Source organism: Puma concolor, chromosome A1 (assembly GCF_028749965.1).
Source record: "Puma concolor isolate L17-30 chromosome A1, mPumCon1.1.hap2, whole genome shotgun sequence".
Classification (NCBI taxonomy): domain Eukaryota; kingdom Metazoa; phylum Chordata; class Mammalia; order Carnivora; family Felidae; genus Puma; species Puma concolor.
This window is the reverse complement of record NC_141667.1, coordinates 200,258,041-200,280,745: the sequence shown is the minus strand read 5'-3', so window position 1 is coordinate 200,280,745 and position 22,705 is coordinate 200,258,041. Positions and strand designations below refer to the sequence as shown.

At 33.9% G+C, this 22,705-nt stretch overlaps 1 protein-coding gene across 10 annotated transcripts in view; it reads right to left on the bottom strand.

Annotated features, from left to right (window-relative positions):
- The window catches only part of PCDH9 (protocadherin 9), a 929,525-nt gene that overhangs the window by 126,944 nt on the left and 779,876 nt on the right, over positions 1–22,705 (bottom strand). For 3 of the 10 annotated variants that reach the window (XM_086710788.1, XM_086710799.1, XM_086710814.1), the window contains one exon: positions 12,002–13,130. The exons of the other annotated variants lie outside the window; for them this stretch is intronic. In XM_086710788.1, the coding sequence (XP_086566914.1) occupies positions 13,072–13,130 (59 nt within the window). In that variant the 3' untranslated portion in view covers positions 12,002–13,071. Of the gene's footprint in view, positions 1–12,001; positions 13,131–22,705 lie in introns of those variants that run through there. 10 annotated transcript variants of the gene reach the window in all.

Below are 22,705 nucleotides of genomic sequence, written 5' to 3'. Positions count from 1 at the left end.
GAATTGTAAGTCCAAAAAGGACATGCAGCATATCTAATATTAATAGATCTTCTTAAGGCTCTTACTACGTTACTAATCAAATATTAGTTTTCTCCTGTATAACATGAACATACAATGGTTTAACAATACATGCTGACTAAAATCTTTAGCAAATTTAAAGTAGAATTAAATTTTACTTTAATTAGTAGAACTAATTCTACTAAATAAGTAGAACATATTTCATTTCAATATGCTATATTTTGAAACCAAGATACCTACAAACACATTAAGTGATTTCTTAAAAAGCACCGGTGATATGCAGAGAGACTTTAAAAAGAAAACCTTGCAAAAACATGGGCAATAGCATTGTAATGACTTCTGAGATTTATTAGGGTTTGTGTTTCATCATGCTCCTTTCTATGCTTTCACAGACTACAGAAACAAGACCAGTGAAATGATAAGCCAATTTGGTCAATGGGCATATTTCTAAAAATGTTGGTTTTGATGATTAACAATACTTCTTTGTTACATTCAATTTAGTAATTCTAAATAGTTTCGAGGAATATGCTTCAAATGGCAAGATTTTTTTCTGTTGGTTGTATTTTCAAAGATATTAATGGTATAGTTTTCTTCTGTGTGAAATTTCTTTTATATATAGGGAAACATGTTTTATTTAAGCAAATTCTTTTTACTTACTTGTAAGTAAGTTCAAGAAAAGTTTGAGTTCAAGAAAATATTAGAAAATAAAGGAGATAATATTTATTAGCCAAATGTTTATATTTAGGTAAACCTTAGCTACACAGAAGTTTTGAATCAAATGGAATATTATGGCATTGCCAGGTCTAATATGCCCAATGTATCATGAAAATCCAACAGGCCGATAGAAAATGAGATGAGAAGGTTGCTTAGAGCTGCCTCTGGGAATTTATGACAACATGATACCTGAGATTTGAGTTAATTTACCTGAGGCAAGTAGAGAATGAAAACTTTCAAAGCAATAGTAGTCAATTCTTCACAGTTTTTACTCTATAAAAATACGGTTGATGTTCTTAAATAAAATCCCTTTTCATGAAAGCTATTGTTTAGAATTTTAAATTATGCAATATTTAGTAAAATTAGATGAATTAATGTCTTGTCCTGAAAGGTAAGTTGGACAGAGACCTCTTTAAGTACTAGGATGCAGCAGGAAGAACAACGCAGACTACAAAGGAAAAGACTAATGAATGTGGTGGGAAAACTTATTTTTCATCAATCCTTACAGAAAGAAAAGAAGAGGAAAAGATGGTTGGAGGAGATGAAAAGATAGAAGAGAAATTCCTACTCTGGGTCCCGCCCTTCTCAGTTGTCAGGACCCTCTCAGTATTAGCGCTCTGTGGCCCACTACATGTTCCTATCACAGGTGAACGTGGGACGGAAGACATGAGAAAGCAAGGAGGCAGAATTGTAGCTAGTGCTTGGAAAATAAAAATGATAGCTTCAGAATGAGGAAGAAATGGTGACTACCATCTAGTCTAAGTAGTTATTTACTAAATAGCACCCCACTGGTCCGTACGAGTTCACACAGCTCCCAATGTGCCTCAATTACTCCCAGGGCATAGATTGTGCACACCAGGAAAATACGGCTCAATGCCCTTAGGAAGATGTCTAATTTACTACAAGGTAGTAAATTCTGTACTGGGAAAATCCTATGCAGTATAAATCATATAAATAACAGTCCTGGGGCCAGAAGAATATTAAAATTCTATTGTTCTTATTAATCTGTGAAATGAAAGGGATGCTTAAGCAGGTAATTGTCATTTGAAATGGAAGACAAAACAACATATATTTTAATCAACACACTTATTAAATGTCAATTATAATTTTCATCAACTAAATTATATCACACTAACTTGCAATAGCAAGTTTGCCAAATGTTAATTAAAAGAATAAACGTTAACTATTAGTTTAATTTTAGTGCCTTTGGAGTTTTCACATTTTTGTATTTATGATTACTAAGCAATTAATCTTCCCTCACTTTCATCAGATTTTTAAATCTAACTTAACATACAAAAATGCTCTCGTAAAAATTACCGTAATTAACACGTAATTGAAAATTAATGAGAAACTTATTTTTCAAGCTATTTATCTATTTCATAAACAGATCTAGAGACCAGAGAATAATGCCTATATGCTAATATGAACAACTCACATGCTACGGAAACAAATTTTTTTCTTGACATATATTTAAACACATGTATGTATTCATATTAAAGTGTATCTCTTAATTGGTTTGTAGGAGTTGAGAACCTGAGCTATAATCAGTTGTAATGTTATAATGCTTATTATCCAATACAAAATATCACACTTCATGTATTAATATGCTAGGTATTAAAAATATCATTCAAACCTTGGTTCCATTCAAATTTGCCCACATTTAAGTTAGGTAAAATGTATTTTCTTGTTTTTATATACTCTTAAATTAGAAGGCTCTCTTTTGTAGATGTAATATTAAGTTGCAGAGCTAGTCAAATAAGCATTTGTCCTAGTAAAAACTGAAGAAAGAGTGTTGATTAGACTTTCACAATTGGATCTTTATTTCAATCATGTTAACTGACCTCTTGTTTGGATAATCTTGCTTGAAACCAACAGCATGATCAGATAGATACTATCTATGGTCAAGAGGCAACAATTAATTTTTTAGACCTAAGGGCTAAATACAGTAGTGTTGATAGAGTTGGATCCAATGTTACTCTAATTTAAAATGTATATGGACAATAGAAATATATAAAATACAAAATTATCAAGATAGTCTGTGAAAATGGTTGAGAATTTCAAGAATTGGATCAAATCTGTAATGAAGGCAACTTTATCTATGTAATACTGATTCATTTTTCCGACAAGATCTTCACATGAATCTCCCCAATTCTCTTTAAACTGACAAATATCCAGGGCATTTTATCAGGTATAAGCATTCTGGATTTTACATAGAAAACACAATGTATCAGATAATTTTTGTTCGCATTCTCAGTCGAATTTCAGTGTTTAGAAGGTAAGTTCAAATGAATTGTCCTTTAAACTTAATCAAAGCAGCTGTGCATTTCTTGGGTTGACATCATATGTCACATATTCATTTTTTTGTGTTCCTTTTTCCCTGACTCTAAAGCAAGGTACATTAAAGTGGAAAATTTCTCAGTTTTGTTCATTGTTGCATCATTAGTAGAATTCAGTGTGTAGCACATAATGGTGATCAATGCTTGTCAACTAGATAAAAGTATGAAGAAAGCCAAGAAAATTGAAATATAGTAGTAAACACTGCCATCATTTTTTAAAAATTCCATGAATTTAGAATATATGTACGTTTTAAAATGGCATTGATATAAAATGAAAATAATGGTCAAATGTTTTATTTTAAATTTTATTTTATTTTAGAGAGAGAATGTGAGTAGGCAAGAGGGGTCGGGGGGAGACAGAAAGAGAGAGAGAGAGAGAGAGGGAATGAGAATCTCAAGCAGGCTCCGTGCTCAGCATAAAACCCGACCCAGGGCTCAATCCAATGACCCTGGGATCATGACCTGAGCCAAAATCAAAAGTCCCACACTCAACTGACTGAGTAATCCAGGTGCCCCTCAAACATTTTAACTTCATTTGTAAGCTATTTTCTAAAGCTAAACTGTAACATAGTCATTCATTCATAAAAACATTTATGAATATTTCCATGATATGCCAGCCATAATAGTAGGAGTCTATGAATCATATTCTTAGTCTATAAGAAGGAGAGTGACCTATAAAAATAATTCAATAGTAATGCAAACATGCTACAATGGAGCATGGAAAAAAAATGTGCTAGGAGAGTCCAAAGAAGGAAATGTCTGACTGCCTAGAAATCAGTATAGGCTACATTGAAAGTGAGGTTTGATTTAAGACTGAAAGGAGAAACCGGGAATGTGGAAATCACAAGTCAAGAAGGTCATTCTGGGAAGATGACAAAAGTGCAAAGGGATTCATTATATGGGCTGGGAAGACTGCTCATTGTTTAAAAATAAGTTGTGTTGCAGGATGTGTTGGGGGGGTAATAGCAAATAAGTTTAGGAAAGTAGCTGGTAAAATTAATCATTATTTGTGAGTGGAGAATTAAGTAAAACTATAAATTATTGTGCTTTTGACAAAGGAGCTCTGTCTATAACCAGTTCCTTTTAAGTGGAGATACATTTGGAAAAAGAAAAACAGGATATATGATTACCTAAATATCATGTCCATAGTGGATATTAGTACGTTATCTACAGCATATAAATCAGTTATTGAATGGAAACTACCAGGGTTTTATCAAAGCTGGTAATTCAATATAAAACTCTTATCATAATATTTGTATTGGTAGTATTCTAATTGCTTTCTTATCACATGAGCCAAGTCAGAGTAAGGAAATCACTAATATGTTAAAGTGGTGATAATACTTTAAGATGTATTAATAACTTTACGAAGATTAACCCATTTCATGTTCACTCACACGTTAAGGCTTTAATGTTATATATAGCAAAGTACTTTCACATAATATTCATTAAAATTGAATTCATTAAGACAAAGCAGAGACTAGAGAGATTATATATTGCCTGAGAATAATGGATGAACTACAAGATGTTTCTGTTTTAATCATTCACAGATATTCACAAAAAGCTGAATAGCTAAGAAGAGAAATCCTGTATTAGGAGCCCATGATTGAAGGCAGAGGCACACTGGAAGATCCTAATGGAACCAATGTCTGAAGCCAGAAGATGGTTTTCTCTAGTGCTCTCTTTAGTATTATCGTGGGACACTGGATACCAGAGATTCACTCTCCATTCTAATAGCTCACAGATTTGACAGTATTAGGACTGTCAGAAAAGCAACAGCATTATTTTTCAAAGTAATTTGGGACACAAAAAATCATTGCCTGGTAACCATAATAATAAACCTCATTTTGCTAAATTTCTTATATTTGTTTTATGGCTCAGTGTTATTTTAATTTAAATTACATATGGGGATAATCATCATAATCTCTGTAGTGTTGGAGACCGTTAGAGGTTTTATCCATTTTTGGTTCCAAAAATAATTCTAGGCCTCCCAGATTTGCTTCTGGATTGTTCAATTCAACATCTACATCCTGAACTCTGTTTCTGAACACAGCATGGTATACTAACTTCACCTCTGAGGTCATCCCTTCATATCGAGTTGAGTATGGAAACCTAAACTGTGCCTTAATTTCAATTAAACTGTTATAATTCTTGATATAAAGATAGTACAGGCCTAAGTTCCATACCTTTAAATTGCTTAAACTCATATATAACATATGATTGTAATCTCTTTTGAAGTGAAAGAAAAATTATAAGAGAGAAAGCTTATAAGCAATTTCCATTCAATGGTGTGTTAGATTTTTCTTACTGATTTCTTCAAATGAACATTGTTTTCAGAAGCTAAAAATTTTAGGAATGGCAAAACAGTCATAATAAAACATTTTCCTTCCAAGTTCAGGTGAGAATAGACAATAGGTGATTCTCTTTGGTGTGCAGTAAAGGAATTATGATCAAACATACCAGGTCCCCTGTTACCACTTTCCTCCATGATGAGAAAACTACAATCTAGGATGCAGATCTCACCCTGTGGATAGTTCCTGCATTCTGATCTTGTTAAAAACAAGGGAGAGAAAACACAATGGCACCTTTTCAATTTTCAAGACATAATTTGAAATTAAACAGAAACAAATAACATTTAGGAGTGGGATTACCATCACATAAATCAGAACACTTTGTGACTGAAAAAGATGCTTACTAACATTAGCCATTGAGGACATATGAATAAAATAACAGTGAAATAGTTTATATGCCAATAGAATGGCCAAAATGAAGAAGACATAAAATACCAAGGAGGACAGCATGTAGCACACCCAGAAGTCTTATGCACTGTAGGTGGGAATGTAAATAGGCATTAACAACTTTGGAATGCTGCTTGGTTTGGCAGTATGTGCTAAAGCTGAAAAACAAACAAATAATAATAATAATAATAATAATAATAATAATAATAATAAAACATGTCTTATGCCCCGTAATTCCATTCCTATGTATATACCTAAAATAATTCCACATGTATGTTCACCACAAGACATGTACTAAAAGGGAATTGGAAGGGACCCCTAAAAGAAATTCTGGATGGAGGTTATGTTCTGTTTCTTGATCTGGGCACTGTTTATGTGGTTGTTTTCAGTTTGTGCAAGTACACTTCTATGTATTTTTATTTAACTATATTATACTTTAACAAAAAGTTTATTTATTCAACGTTTATTTATTTTTGGGACAGAGAGAGACAGAGCATGAACGGGGGAGGGGCAGAGAGAGAGGGAGACACAGAATCGGAAACAGGCTCCAGGCTCTGAGCCATCAGCCCAGAGCCTGATGCGGGGCTCGAACTCACGGACCGCGAGATCGTGACCTGGTTGAAGTCGGACGCTTAACCGACTGCGCCACCCAGGCGCCCCAAAAGTTTATTTATTAAAAAAAAAAAAAAAGAGCATCCTGGCCACTCTTTGACATCAGAAGCAAATTATTTTATCTGAACTGGGCATTCCCACCATGTATCCTATTTATTTAGGCACTAGTAAGGGAAGGCATGCTAAATAATTGTTGATAGCTTATTTCAATCAGGAAACCATTCTAGGACAAAATGGAAGTCTGGTTAATTATTTACAAAACTATTTTTTTTTTTTCCTCCGGGCATTCATTAAGAAAACTTTCCCATTCTTTACTGTTGGTGGATAGCAGATATGTGACTGATCTGACCAATGCAATGTGTGCATTGTTATTCATCATCTGCAGTCCCAACCCATAAAATCCCACATGAACCTCTTCCATATCTCTCTACTTGTCTAAAAGAGTTAAAGGATTGAAAGAGGAGTCTAAGACCTAGCCAATTGTGTCACAACAAAAAAACCTCATCTCAGACTCACTCTGAACAGTGATATAAGAATAAATAAATGGTATTGTGTTTAGTCATTAAGATTTGGGGTTATCAAAACAGCAAGCATGTCCTAAAATACTAGCACTGAAACCAATTCAGTAAGAAAGGTAGCTAAGAATAGTCAAGGAGGATGAGGAAGGATAGTTCTGCCCAATACTGAAACATTTGGTTCAATATACCCCATCATGTTTATAATCTGGACAGTCTGATCCTAAACAAAAGTAAGCGGGTCTGTTTGAAACCCAAGATCAAGGAGAAACATTTATACAGAAAATTCTATACAAACGTTGTGACTCAGCATAAGATTAAACACTCATTCCTTCTTAGATTTTCAGTGTGGAGTTGCCATTTTCCTTAGGAACATCCCTATTTTTCATTCCTGGCCCAACATCGTGTCTTCAAAACAGGAACTGCTTTAATTCATTTCCCATAGTTTACCTGAGTTTTATCTGAAATAGTTATTTCTTATCTGCGTGAACTTGGGATGAAATTTAATGTGTATAGATATCACTTATCTCATTTATGAAATGTGGTTAGTAATATAATAGTATCTTTGTTTAGCTCATTAAAGTATAAATACATGTAAGGTATGCTGCTTCTCATGCAGTCATCAATCAATAAACAGTGGCTGCCACAGCTGTTATTGTTTCTGTTGTTGTTGTTTTTTAAATTGAGAGATTCTAGTTAGGGTTTATTCTTTAAAATAAGAGCTTATTGTTCCACATGATTTTATTCATAGAGGAAGGGCTCAGGGCCTATTATAATTTATACAAAATTTTGTATACACATCCCTTTTAGTTTCTCACCAAATCCTTTGAAGTCGTCCATGGCTTTCATGAGGTTCAAATTGGTTTCGTGCCACCAAATAGCTATCACAGCTCTACTATGTTAAGGGAGTTAATAAAGGGTTAGAAGAATTTATTTTCGAATCCAACTCTACAACCCATTATAGTCTATACGTAAGTTTATATTTTCTCCTTAATTTCTCAAGTATACATTTGTTGAGTGAATTAAAGTTTACCTTGAGGTAAACAAATATCACACAAGATAAAATGCCTAGTCACATTGAGGTAAAAAAGAAAAAAAGCAGTAAGGATTCTTAAACGTATGGCATAACTGATGAATAGTTCTTTACACTGAATGAATTTCTCTCCACGTATTGTGAGTTATTCCACCAACAGTTGGTATATATGTATACCTTCATGTGCTACAAGCAGGCCAACTTCAGCCAATGCAGTAATGATTGTATCAGGAGATCTTGCATGTTTGTCATAAAAGAATGTCTCAGAATTTCCCTTGTGCATTTATGGTTTTTGACCCAAGAGGCATATATACCAATGCTGATGTCACTTGCTACTTTGATTTATAGGAGAAACTGCCCAAACCACTGCTAAAAGAAATTAGAGCATTGCTTAATTTATTATCAACTTGTGTTCGATGTCTAGAAATAATTGTTAGATTTTGGCGGAGACTTCAAGAGTTAAATCAATTTCTGTAACGAATATTACATTTATAAATACTATAGACTAATAAAGATATTTTGAAATAGGTTAATTTCACAATGTATATAAAGCTCTTATGTTCTTTGCAGTATGATATATGTAGAACAGACACCATCAGCTCCAATTTATAGATGAGAAAATAAATTCAGAATGCCGTGAAGTCAAGTCTGAAGGCACATAGGTAACAAATGGATGGAGTGGGACTCAAATAGACCAGGTCTTCTACATCCTTGGTAATAAGCTCTTTTGCGTTTCTTCTTTCATTAAGGAAAATGTGTGACAAATGTATCTCACAGAACATTATTTTCAAACCTCTTCTTGTAAAGAACCTCTCATGTTCTTATTCTTATTTTCTGTGCCTTTAAAAAAATTTTCTTCTTTGCCAGCATGTTCCTCCATGCATCCAACATAGAGATATGATATGATTTCAAGGAAACATACAGATTTACATCACATATATCAGCCACACAGCCACAAGATCAACTGCAAGCATAATTAACTTTAAAATGACTCAACTTTCTTCAGCCATGATCATCCCGTCTTTATTGAATTTTAATGTCTTTTATTTTAATCAAACAATATCCCTTTGCAGGATATACACTAAGAAATGAGTTTTCCTAAATGAAATTGCTTTTTTATTGCCATTCTACCATACACTCCATTTACATCTCTAGAACATTAAAACCACTCTTTGGATGTGACTTCACCAGCAAGTGAAGTGTGTTATTTGTACGATCTCTGGCGAATGGAGTACTTCCTGTATGGGTAAGGGCAGACAAGCTGCATTAACAAGTCTGAATATTGCCAATGTTTTCACAAGTATCCATCAGAGCTGAAGACAAATTTTGTATTCTCAAAGCAATGAAAATTTAAGAGACTGGGGTGAGTTTTTTGTCTATTTTAGTATTTTTGTGTTGTACAGAGGGGCAGTAAATTATTAGGACAACCACCTAAAAATACATTGAAGCAAAAATTGTTTAATTTTAGCATGTACTTTGCAAAGCAAGATACGTTTTAAATAAATTCTTCCACTCTAACAGAATTGGTTTCTCTTAAATAATTATTAAAAGATATTTCAAAAAATATATACAGGCATAGAGTGTTTTAACTTCAGGGGTTTGTTTTGAAATTCATAAATGCAAGGACAGAGTTTCCAAAGCCAATAAACTATCTTTATAAAAATGATCTTCAGAACAAAAACCACATTAAGCCAGTTCTTTTATATTTTATTACTTTATAGTTTCACTAAACTCATTAGGGTTTTTATTTTAATGAATTAAAAGAGGAAAAGAATAATCATTAGTGAATAATGAAAAACACTAAAAGTATCTAAAAAAAAAACTGGGTAGAAGCAGTGCATGTTTTATGACTTCTCAGTACTACATTTCTTTTCTACTCTACAGGTTTCTAGGTTTTTACATTATAAATCTTAAAACCATTTCTCTATATATCCTTAGATTACACCTAGCTGCCAGGTTACGTATGCAAATAGCAAATTTGAAAACATTACTCCAGTAGAATAAACTAGTTGGGTCCTTAATCTAAACTTAATGCTAGACAAATGTATCTGATTGTATCTACACCATAAATTTACCTGTTGCGTTTTCCAACCACATAAAGGTATGGGGCAGGATTCTACCTCCTACTTCTAGAAACTTTCTTATCTAGTGACAAAGCATGACTGTATCAAAACTGGCTGTTACCAACAGCAATTGGCTTTGACTCTCCTGTGAGTACCTTGCAATGGCTGCCCGAGAAAGTATATACCTAAAATGTTAGAGATCACCACCAAGGTCCCTGGACAATACCCAAAGTATATAGATGCACTCTTAAGAAAAATGGGAGAAAAGTGGGGATAAAACAGCATACTCTAGTCTTTCAAAGAGAGGATATATGTTCCTCCTCTTACATAAAACCACAGAGGTTTCTAGACAAAGATTACTGTTAAATCAGCTCTTTAATTAATTAGTTGGAGAAATGTCCAAAAAGATTTCTCCTCCTTGTTCATTAGGTCATGGACCAGCATTCTTTTCATGGAAAAAGGATGTAATGAAATAAATCTAGGATAACAAAGAAATGGATGATCTCTTGAAGGATGGGATAGCTTATGAAATATATAAAATACTTTAATTATTCAAATATGTAAATTCTAGATTTCAGACTAATGAGAACTCCTCGAATGGAATTGCCTAAAAGAATAAATTCTTTAGATTGCTGCTCATTAATTTTATCTGATCTAAATCATTTTGTCATGAGCTTTAAAGGTATTATTAGTATAAAATATTAGTTTAGTGATAATGATTAATTCAATTTTGAAATTGTTTGGACTCCCATAGTGGCACCTCTGCTCACCATAACATTATTTCTTTTCAGATTTTTGAGAATTAACTGTTGACCAAAAAATCCATATTAAATAGACATAATTTACCTTCACGATTAACTTTATTAAGTTAGCAAAGGGTGTAAATGGTAGCTCCTAATTCCAGGCACATCCACATGATATTTCCTTTTTCAGTTTACACAGCTGCAGAAATTAACATGTTTAATCAGGGCACGCCAAAAATGCATGGCCCAAGTGCCAGTTCAACCCTCTGACTCCTTCTGAATGCCAACACAAGAGCAAAACAAGGGGCTAACTACACACGCCAGAAAACTAAAACAGACAAGAAATATATAAAGTAACATTCAAGGTAAGAATGGCCAAGAAACAGTTCAGAAAATAATGGCTTGGTTTTATCTTACCATTCACAAAAAATGGATTTAAGACAAAACCACATACTTAATGAGCATTTCAAAACAAACTCATTCATTCCTTGGCCAACATGCTGAAACAATTTTAGTCGTCATTGATAATGGATTTTAATTGGTCAAAGAATGTATATCTTTCTAATTCTGACATAATCGTAAAAACTATGACATTTTTTCAAGGTTACAAGTTTCAGTTGGTCTGAATGAATTAGTTTCACATTGCTATTAATCTTGAGCTTCCATATACTCATTGTAATACGAACAAACCAGTGAGACAAAAGAGTTTTAAAATGTTCATGATTAATAGTGACAAAATGCTAACATAACTAATAGTCCTGGTTTTCATGTATTTTTTTTTTTAGTCTTGGAATATAAACTGAAAGTTTGGGAAATACTTATGGTTTTGTCACAACTTTACATGACATGAGTTTGCGTGATGATTCTTTTAATTAAGAGCTTGTTTTCAGTTCTTGGCAGTATTTATTATGTCAAGTCTGATTTCACAATTTTTACATTTTATTTTATTTTGGGTCTGCATTTTTAATGAGTTAAGAATGTCTAACATGAGATCTACTCTTTTAACCATTTTTAAGTGCACAATATAGCATGATAAATATCTTGATGTAGATACGTAAAAAAGATCCCTATGCAGCACTATGCCTCTCATCAGACATTAGTCATCATCCTCCACATCATCTCATGTATTTACTTATGCAAAGAAGGATAAAACTGTTGTATGTTATCATTCAATTTCTTGGGACTTACATAAATATTATTTAACAAATTTCTTTTTTAAAATTAATTTATTTATTTTCAGAGGGAGGGAGAAAGAGAGAAAGAGAGAGAGAGAGAGAGAGAGAGAGAGAGAGATTGATGAGAGGTAGGGAGACAGAGAGAATCCCAAGCAGGCTCCACACTGTCAGCAAAGAACCCTACATGGGGTTCAAACTCACGAACCATGAGATCAAGACATGAGCCAAAACCAAGAGTAGAATTCTTAACCAACTGAGCCATCCAGGCATCCTTTTTATTTAACAAATTTCTAATTCTTGTTCATTCTGTCTTTCTTGTTTAAATTCCAATTTGACAAGGCAATGACTTGGTTAAGCCAGCTTTAGAAATTATTTTCCTCCTCTACAAATTCACCTGTTTATCTCTAATCCCTGGGTAGTGCAAGGCTGATCCTATAATCTGTTAATATCTGATTTACCAAGAGCCAGTTGTGCCCCATAGAGACTAAGCCATTCTTGCTCTCCAGCACATTAAGAATTAATATTTACCCTTACTGGACCTTTCAGCCTCCACAAGAAACTTTAACAAAAGCTGTGCAAATCCCTATCCAACATATACTAGGAGGATTAATAATAATTCCTTTTGATCAGAATTACTTGGTTGGCCAGCAATGGTTTCCATGGTAATCAGGTGGTAGACAGGGCTGAAACTGATTTCATCAGTTGTAAGACATCATTAGAATTATCCTACATGTCTAATTATAACTTACTAGGAGTGACTTCTACATAGTGTAGCTTAGAGGCAGAGGAAATGAAGTTATGAGTTTTAAGTGTTAGGAAGCTTCCACAAGGAAAGATATTATTTTGCTTTTTCCTAATAAGACTTTTTCTTTCTCCAGCCAAGAATATTATGCATTAGAAAGAAGATACTTTGAAAAGAATTTTTATAAGAAATGGAGCTGAGAGTTGTATATCTATAATGAGAATTTCACTGAAAGTTTGTTGTGCTAATAGAAAAATAATTTGTAATACTAGAGAGCTTATATTTTAGAAAATATTAACATATTAGAAAGAGTTGCAATACCACAAACAGATATCTAAAAATAGGTTTCTTTATGCTTGTTGCAGGTTAAAATATCTGCATCCTTTTATGTTTGAAACAGGAAGTCCATTAACAGAGTTTTATTCCAGTGTCCAGCTGGTAACCCTAGAAAAAGAGTAGCAAACATTTGATAACATGCTAGTTCAATACTTAATTCTTATTAAAGGCAAAATCAAGAGGACAGTTGAGGACAGCAATGTAGGAGGACTCACCTCTTTCACAGGCCCACCAAATTTACAACTACTTATAGAAAAAATCTCTCTGAAAAACACCTGAAAACTAGCTGAACAGCCCCTCCACAACAAAGGGTAAAAAGGCCACATCGAGATGAGTAGGAGAGGCAGATATGGAGTCTAGTCAAAACCCACTCCCCCCATTGTGTCATGACCCTCAAGCAGGAGGGATGGCAGAGCTGGGGAGCATATCCCTGAGGAGCAAGGGGTTTGAGTCCACAGCAGACACCCTTAGCTCTTGGGATTTGCACTGAAAAGATGAGTACCCAAAATATTTGGTTTTGAAAACCAAAGGGACTTGTGTGTAGGAGACCAAAAGGGCAGTAGGAAACTGAGAATCTTATTTTTAAAATGTTCTTTCTTTATTTTTAGGGAGAGAGAGAGAGAGAGAGAGAGAGAGAGAGAGAGAGAGAGAGAGAAGAGGAGGGCCAGAAAGAGAGGGAGTGAAAGAATACCAAGAGAGAGTCTACACTCAGGGTGGAGGCCAACATGGGGCTCAATTTCACAACTGTGAAATCATGACCTGAGCTGAAATCACCATTTGGACACTTAACTAACTGAGCCACTCAGGCACCCCCTGAGACATTGTTCTTAAAGGGCCCACATAAAGACTCACTTTCCTAGGGACCCAGCACAAAAGCATCAAGTTGAAGAGTGCCTAGACCCTATGTGAAGGAGATTCATTGGCTGACCTTAGAGCCTCTTCTCAAGGGCAAGGAATTCTCTCTGGCAATAGAGGTGCTGGCAGACACCATTTTGCGCTCTCATTCTACCTTGTGAGCTCTGTTTGTCATGACTTTGTGCTCTCCTGCAGCCTTGCCCAACTAATCCTAGCAGGTGGACTTGCCTGGACTGGTGCTCCCCCTCAGCCTCACTATGCTAAAAGCAGCAGTTCCCCATGGCCCTGCCCCACTAAACCTGGCAGGTGGGCTTGCTCCAGTTCGGTGCCCACACCCCCCCCCCCCACAGCCCCACCAAAGCAAGTAAGTGCACACACTGCACACACTCCATACAGAAGACACTTCTTGAAGGCCTGGCTCTAGTGGTTAGGGGCGGTTATGTTTCTGGGCCCTATAGGATTGAAACAATCAAAGAGACAATTATCAGCTGACCATCACTTCCAGGGCACTTCATAGATAGTGGACTAAAACACACTCTCAGTCTTCCTGTGAAGTCTCACCTAATTCAGGGAAACAAATAGAGAGAGCCAAGCAAAATGAAGAAACAGAAGAATATGCACCAAATGAAATAAGATAATACATCAGAAAAAAAGCCATAATGAAACAGACATAAATGATTTACCTGAGGAAGAGTTCAATCTAATGGCCATAAAGATGTTCACCAATCTCAGGAGAAGAATGGATAAACACAGAGAGAACTTCAATAGAGAGATGTTAAATATAAGCAAGTAACAAACAGAAGTCACAGAGTTGAAGAATTCAATAACTGAACTGAAAAATATACTGGAGGGGTTCAACAGCAAAGTTGATGAAGCAAAAGAAAAGATCAGTGACTTGGGAGACAGGGCAGTGGAACTCACCCAAACAGAGCAGCAAAAAGAAAAAAAAAAAAATAAAGATACTTTAATGCAAAAATTTAAAAAAGTAAAGACTTATGAGAAAACATCAAGCAGAACAACATTCACAAATAGGAGTCCCAGAAGGAGAAGAGAGAGAGAAGGAAACAGAAAGCTTATTTGAAGAAATAATGGCTGAAAATTTCCCTAACCTAGAAATGGAAACAGACATCCAGATCCAGGAAGCTCAAAAAATTCCAAAAGACAATAGAAAAGGTCAATGAAACTAAGAGCTAGTTCTTCAAAAAAAATAAACAAAAATGAAAAACTTTTAGCTAGACTCACTAAGAACAATAGTAAGAGGGCTTAAACAAATAAAATTGGAAATGAAAGAGGGGAAATTTCAAATAATACCAAAGAAATACAAAAGATCAAGAAATTAATTATACACCAACAAATTAGAAAACCTAGAAGAAATGGAAAAATTCCTACAAACACAGATTCTTCTAAGACCTAATCAAGAAAAAATAGAAACTATGAGTAGACTGATTACTAGCAAGGAGAGTGAATCAGTAGTCAAAAACCTTCCAACAAACAAAAGTCTAGGACCAGATGGCTTTACTGGTAAATTCTAGCAAACATTCAAAGACAATTTAATACCTATCCTTCTCAAACTTTTCCAAAAAATTGAAGAGAAGCAAATGCTTCCAAACTCATTTTATGAGACTAGTGTTACCCTAACACAAGAACCAGACAAAAACACCTCAAAAAAGACAATTATGGGCCTATATCCCTGATGGACATAGATGCAGAAATCCTCAATAAAATATTAGCAAACCAAATTAAACAATACATTAAAAAGATCATACACCACAATCAAGTGGGATTTATTCCAGTGATGCAAGGAAGGTTCAACATCTCCAATTCAGTCAACATGATAACATCACCTTAACAAAATGAAGGATAAAAGTCATAAGACCATCTCAATAGATACAGAGAAAGCATTTGACAAAATTTGACATCCATTTATAATAAAAACACCTAACAAAGTGGATATAGATGGAAAATTCCTCAACATAATAAAGGCCATATGTGACAAGCCTACAGCTAATATCATACTCAATGGTGAAAATCTGAAAGCTTTTTCTCTAAGGTCACGTAAAAGACAAGGATGCCCACTGCTATCATTTTTATTCAACGTAATATTGGAAGTTCTACCCAAAACTAGGCAGGAAAAAGAAATAAAAGACATCCAAATTGGAAAGAAAAAAGTAAAACTCATTATTTGCAAAAAAGCCCCCATAATTTTATATATAGAAACCCCTAAAGCCTGCACCAAAAAATGTTATATCTAATAAAAAAAACTCAACAAATTTGCAGGATACAAAATCAACATAAAAAATTATGTTGTGTTTTTATACATTAACAAAAACTATCAGAAAGAAAAATTAAGAGGGGCGCCTGGGTGGCTCAGTCGGTTAAGCGTCCGACTTCGGCTCAGGTCACGATCTCACGGTCTGTGAGTTCGAGCCCCGGGTCGGGCTCTGGGCTGACGGCTCAGAGCCTGGAGCCTGCTTCCGATTCTGTGTCTCCCTCTCTCTCTGCCCCTCCCCCGTTCATGCTCTGTCTCTCTCTGTCTCAAAAATAAATAAATGTTAAAAAGTTTTTTTAAAAGAAAGAAAAATTAAGAAAACAACCCCACTTATATTTTTTTTCAAAAAGAGTAAGATCACTAGGAATAAATTTAATCAAGGAGGTGAAGGACCTGTACACTGAAATCTACAAAAAAGCTGATGAAAGAAATTGAAGATACAATGAAATGGAAATATATTCTGTACTTATGGATTGGAAGAATTAATATTTTTAAAATGTTCATATTATCCAAACTAATTTATAGATTAAATGCAATCCTTATGGAAATCCCAAAGGCATTTTTCACAAAATAGTACAATCAATCCTAAAATTCTATGGAACCTCAAAAGACCTCAAGTGGTCAAAGCATTTTTGAAAAAGAAGAACAAAGCTAGAAGTATCAAGCTCCCTGATTTTGAGCTGTATTACAAATGTGTAGTAATGCAAATTGTATGTTTGGGCATAAAAGCAAATGCAATGTAATGGAATAGAGAGCCCGGAAATAGACTCATGCAATATATGGTCAATTTATGACAAAAGAGCCAAGCACATACAATGGGGAAAGGGCAGTGTCTTCAATAAGTAGTTTGGGAAAACTGGGCAGCCACGTGCAAAAGAATGAAACTGGACTATTATCCTATATCATAAAATTAACTCAAAATGGGTTAAAGATGAATATAAGACCAGAAACCTTAAGCCTCCAAGAAAAGGGCACACCTGGTAAACTTGACATTGAACTTGGGGATAGCTTTTTGGATCCCACCCCAAAGGTAATGGCAATAAAAGCAAAAATAAACAAATGGGACTATATCAAACTACAAACCTTCTGCACAGTGAAGGAAACCATCAACAAAATAAAAAGGCAACATACTGAATGAAAGAAGATATTTGCAAATCATGTATCCAACAAGAAGTTAATACACAAAATACATAAAGAATTGTTACAACTTTGGGAAACCAAAAGAAATCTTAGGTAGCTATACTTATATCAGATGAAATAGACCTTAAAACAAAGACTGTAATAAAAGACAAAGAAAACACAACAAAAATCCAATTAAAAATATGCAGAGGACTTGAATAGATGTTTTGCCAGATAAGACATACAGATGGCCAACAAGCACATGCATAGATGCTCAATGTCCCTAAGCATTAGGGAAATGCAAATCAAAACCACAAGGAGATATCATTTTACACCTATCAGAACGGCTATTATCAACCTTTTTCAGATTTGGCAATGATGTGTAGAAAAGGGAACCCTCCTGAACTGTTAGTGGGAATATGAATGGGTGCAGCCACAATGGAAGACAGAGATTCCTCAAAAACCTAAAAACAGGCATACTATATGATATAGCAATTCCACTTCTAAGTAGTATCTGAAGAAAACAACAACACTAATTTGAAAAGATATATGCAATCCTAATTCACTGCAGCATTATTAGCCTAGCCAAGGTATAGAAACAAAGTTTATGTAGACTACAACTCAGGCATAAAAAATAATGAAATCTTGCCATTTGCAGCAATGTGAATGGAAGTAGAGAGTATTATGCTAAGTGAGATAATTCAGACAAAGAAAGAACCATATGATTTCACTTATATATGGAATCTAAAACACACAACAATACAAAATTCATAACTGCAGAGAACAAATTGGTGGTTGTCAGAGGCAAGACGGGTGGGGAGAAATGGAAGAAGGGGGTTAAGAGGCACAAACTTTCAGTCTGAAAATAAATAAGTCATGGGAATATAATGTATAGTATGATGACTATAGTCAATATTATACTACATATTATTTAACTTTATATGGTGATGACAGAAATTAGACTTCTTGTAATTATCAGTTCACAATGTATACAAATATTAAATCACTATATTGTAAACCTGAAACTGACATAATGTTATATGTCAATTACACCTCAATAAAAAAATTGCTAAAAATATTACTGATGAGTATACTGTTACAAGGACTGTTTCAAACTTTTCATAGTGTTAACCCATATTGTTCCTAAGAATTAATCTTACTGACATAAACTTACAGATAAAAGGTATTTATAAAAATGTCAAGAAAAGGCAAATCAGCACTTGGGAATTAAAAAAAGGAAAAGAAGACAGCTAGAGATTATGATATCAAATAAACACTATGGATTTGTAAGTTTATTCCAATGTTTTCCTACTCAGATAAAAATAGTGTTATTGGAATTTCTGAAGGATGGGTGGAAAAAGAGAACCCAAAATAAGGTATACCAGAAGAAACTAGAATTATCAAAAGTTCTTATAAAGACTTATAAGGAATATTAACATATCCATGCTACATCTGAAAAGAATGTTGCTAATTTTCTGTTCCATAGGAGAAAGGACTTTTTATACTTAAGATGAAGCAGGTGAATGCAAATTTCCTTTTGATTCCCTTAGGCAATGACTAAAAGATCAGGAAATAATATGTTTGTACTAAATGAAAGGATGTTTGTGTTGACTATCATATTTAGAAATATTAAAATCATAGAATCTGCTAAATGTAGGACCCTTTTCATCTAGTGAAAAGTGAAATTGTGGGCTCTGAAAAATGCAAATCCATATTTTTATTCTGACATTCTGGCATACAATTATTTTTTAAATAAACACATAAAAATGCATTTATAAATGAATGACATATTCTGCAAATAAATAGGTAGGGATAAACAAAAGATTCCCTAAAATGTAACTAGGGATTTGGGCTGTAAAATTACAAAGTTAACATTTTCTTTCTAGCTTGCTGATAAGATTTGTCTGTAAGCATTTTTTTCTTCACTCTAATAGCAAAATTTTTCAACAAACATAGGAATACAAACTTTATATTCATCATCTATTTACAATCATAAATATTTAATGAAATCTATGAGGTGCTACTTTTCTAGCTCTATAAAAATTGTTGAAAAGGCTAAAATACAGTTTTTAAGTTGCAAAATAGATTTCCTTTATCAATTAAGCCTTTATTTTGCGATATGTGCAACACAACTCTGCTTGAACATGTGTAGTCAGAGTTAACATAGCTAATAGCCTGGGAGATTTGAGTCTAATATTAGGCTTATAAATTGCACTGTGTTCATAATAAACTGTTAATGCTTAAGAAACATAACTGGGAATAATTACCACATATTATGAGTCTATGTCAGAGGAATCTGCCCATACTAATGCAGCTTTTCCCAAGAAATTTACTTGTGACTTTTTTCTTTCTATAAAAAAAAAATCATTTCACATTCCTTTCTACTTAATGTTTTAATATTCTGTGCTCAATTAAATCTCTATGAGGTAATCAGAACTCAGTTCCTTTTTATCAGTTTGTCACTTATTGTAGTTCTTTAAACATGCCAGGTACTTAAAGGTTACAGAACTTAATAAAATCAAAACAGAAAGTATGGTTATCTGGGACAAAGATAATCTGTTATTAGAATTGCTTGAAAAAATAGTAACAAAGTGAATAAAAGTCGTCTTACAATTTTTAAACCTGAGTATCTAACAAATTCAGTTTAATGTTGCAAGGACAAAGTAAAACATGATTAGATCTTGATCTTTCATGTTCTACAAATCACTAATCAATTTTCAAGTACTGAAAAAATACCACGTAGTGTGACATTGTATCTGAGTAGTTTCTATTATGTTAGAGAGCAACAACATTCTACCTCTTTCTCATTATATGAACTTCACCTTAGTCATTTATGCCTTAATCATTTAGTTATCACACTGTAATTAAGTCCTGATGTTTGGCTGAATTGGTTCCTGTTTTTTCCTCATTAGCCAGTAAAAAAAGATAAAAAGCTAGTGAGAAATTTAGTTATTGACTCTTGAAAAAGGAATTTCTCAGACCAAAATAGACACAAATTCAAGTCCAAGAAAGTGGTGGATTTGAGATGTGAAAATCTATGTCGTGTAGTATTTATGGATGACCTAATGCCAGAAATTCACATAGCTTTGTGAAAAGCAGCTATAGAAGTATATTTTTGATGGTTCAGACCCACAGAACCCCAATTACATCCCCAGAGACAGAGCCGTACATTGTGTGTAGTGAATGTGTATGCACGGTCCACGTGTAGGTGTGAGATAAACTGAGTGAAAGCTGCATTTCACATCGTAAGGGTCAGGCCCTAATTGGAGTCCTGTGTTAGTTCTTTTCACTACATAGAAAAAAGACATTGCAACACTTTAAAGAAAAGATTCCCCAGAATTGTAGCTAGGTTAATCCTAGGATTAAAGAGACTGAGTTATGAGGACAGGTTAAAAATCTTAGTGTGAAAAGAAAGTCTTTCAAATTGCATGTACCGACCTATCTTGGAGGTATGTATAAGAGCACATGCAGTTTTGATAATACTATATCAAAGAAACTGGGACAGGATTTAATTGTGGGCTAAGAAAGGTAAATTAGACCATATGTCAAAAGTACCACATTAACGAAAGGAAAATACTTAGAAATACAGCCGAAAGGAACATCTATTGCTTTATAACACAAAGAACTAAGACATTTGCTGCTTACAGTTTTTGGCTTTCAAATAATTTTTTCAGCCAATCAAGTTAGTAGATTTGTTTCAAGGAAATTAATTAAGTTATACTGCAAGACCTTCTTTGAAACATGAAATAATTCTAGCTGAAAAAATATCTATCATGGAAATTTATCAGCCACGTTTTGGTGCTTTTGGCCCTTTTAGCTGTCCAATTCTTAGTTTCAATCAACCTTTCAGCCCCTAGTAGAGGTGATAAGCCTTTGATATAAAGAAATTTAATAGTCCAGACAGTCCTCTTAATGCAGCTCAGCAAGAGACAAAGGGATAAAATAATCTGCTCCTCCTAGTGAGCTTATACAATCTTCTATGAAAAACTGACTGGAACTGAAAAAGGAAAAAAAATCAATATTTTAAGGTACTTTAATAAGAAACACCCAATTAGCCACTAGTATTTAAACATGTAACCAGGGAAAGGCCTTCAGAATGTTTCAGACAAACAGGAAAATTAACAAGAGTAAAATTTAATATTATTTCATGCTTAAATATGCCATCTAACGTCAAGGTATAATTTCAAAGTGATTATTTCTTCTTCCTTTTATTTCTCACTATTATGTCTTCCTGTCTGCCTTCTTCCCTCCTGTTTCTTCTACTGTATTTGGTTTAGAATGCAGATTTTTTTTTGTTGAAAGAAAACAATGATCTGGACTTGGTATTTTGTTCTGCTTTGGGACTACAGGGCCTGTCACCTGAACTTTATCATCTTCTACTGTATTATGGGTATAATAGTGTCGTTAATGCAGTCCTAAGCACCTCCCATGAGTGTTAAGAAAATCCTATCTTACAAATATAGTGTAAAGTTAAAGAAAACTTTAATTAATAAAAAAATACCAATATCTGTTTGGCAGGTTTTCAAAATGAGTGAAATAATCAAAGTGTATTTAAATTTATGCATAATACCTTTCTAGAATTTTATCAGACTTCTCTACCCCAATTTCACTTGAGTGTAGGCATATTATAATATTGCTTAAACAAATATGAGTACCATGACTCCATACATGATTCTTTTTAAGGGTTAGAAAAAGTTTTCCTACATGTACTAATTATATTAATTGTACATAAGCAATTATTTGTGACTTCTAAAACATGGAACAGTTGAATATTCCATCACCTTGATGAGTCTTACCTTCTCTACACAATAGACAGGAATATTGTTTTGAAAATTGCCATCATAAAATATAAAGAAGGCAGTAGAAGTTTAGACTTTAGTACTTCCAACCGTTCCCTTCAAAGGAGTTCATTATTTTCAAAGAATAAAGAAACAATGAAAAATATAGAAAACCAAATCTGATCCAAGAAAATGTCAGTAGTCATCAGTTGATTTTATTCATAATATTTCAAATTGTACAAAATCTAGATTGTGTGCAAGTAGTTAATAGCACCATAAACTAATCGTTGTTTTGCAACAATTTAACAAAACATAGTTAATGGACACCTATTATATATATATATATATATATATATGCTCTTATACAATATGCTATAAGATTCAGACATCACTACCAAGGAGTCCCTGCCTCCAAGAAACTTTCATTCCTACAAACATGAGAACACAAGTAACTAATGACAATGAATGACAGGATATTTTCCAGAGAATTCTGACTAACGGGCAATGATGAGTCAGAGAAGGGAAAGCACTTTCCTGTTGGCTGGAAGACTCTGCAGACGCTTTGAAAGAAGATTGAACATTTACAAGGAGGCAGGAAGATCCATCACATTTCAATTGGAAGATACTGGAGAGCGGTAGAGAGGGAGAATAAGCATGCTTTT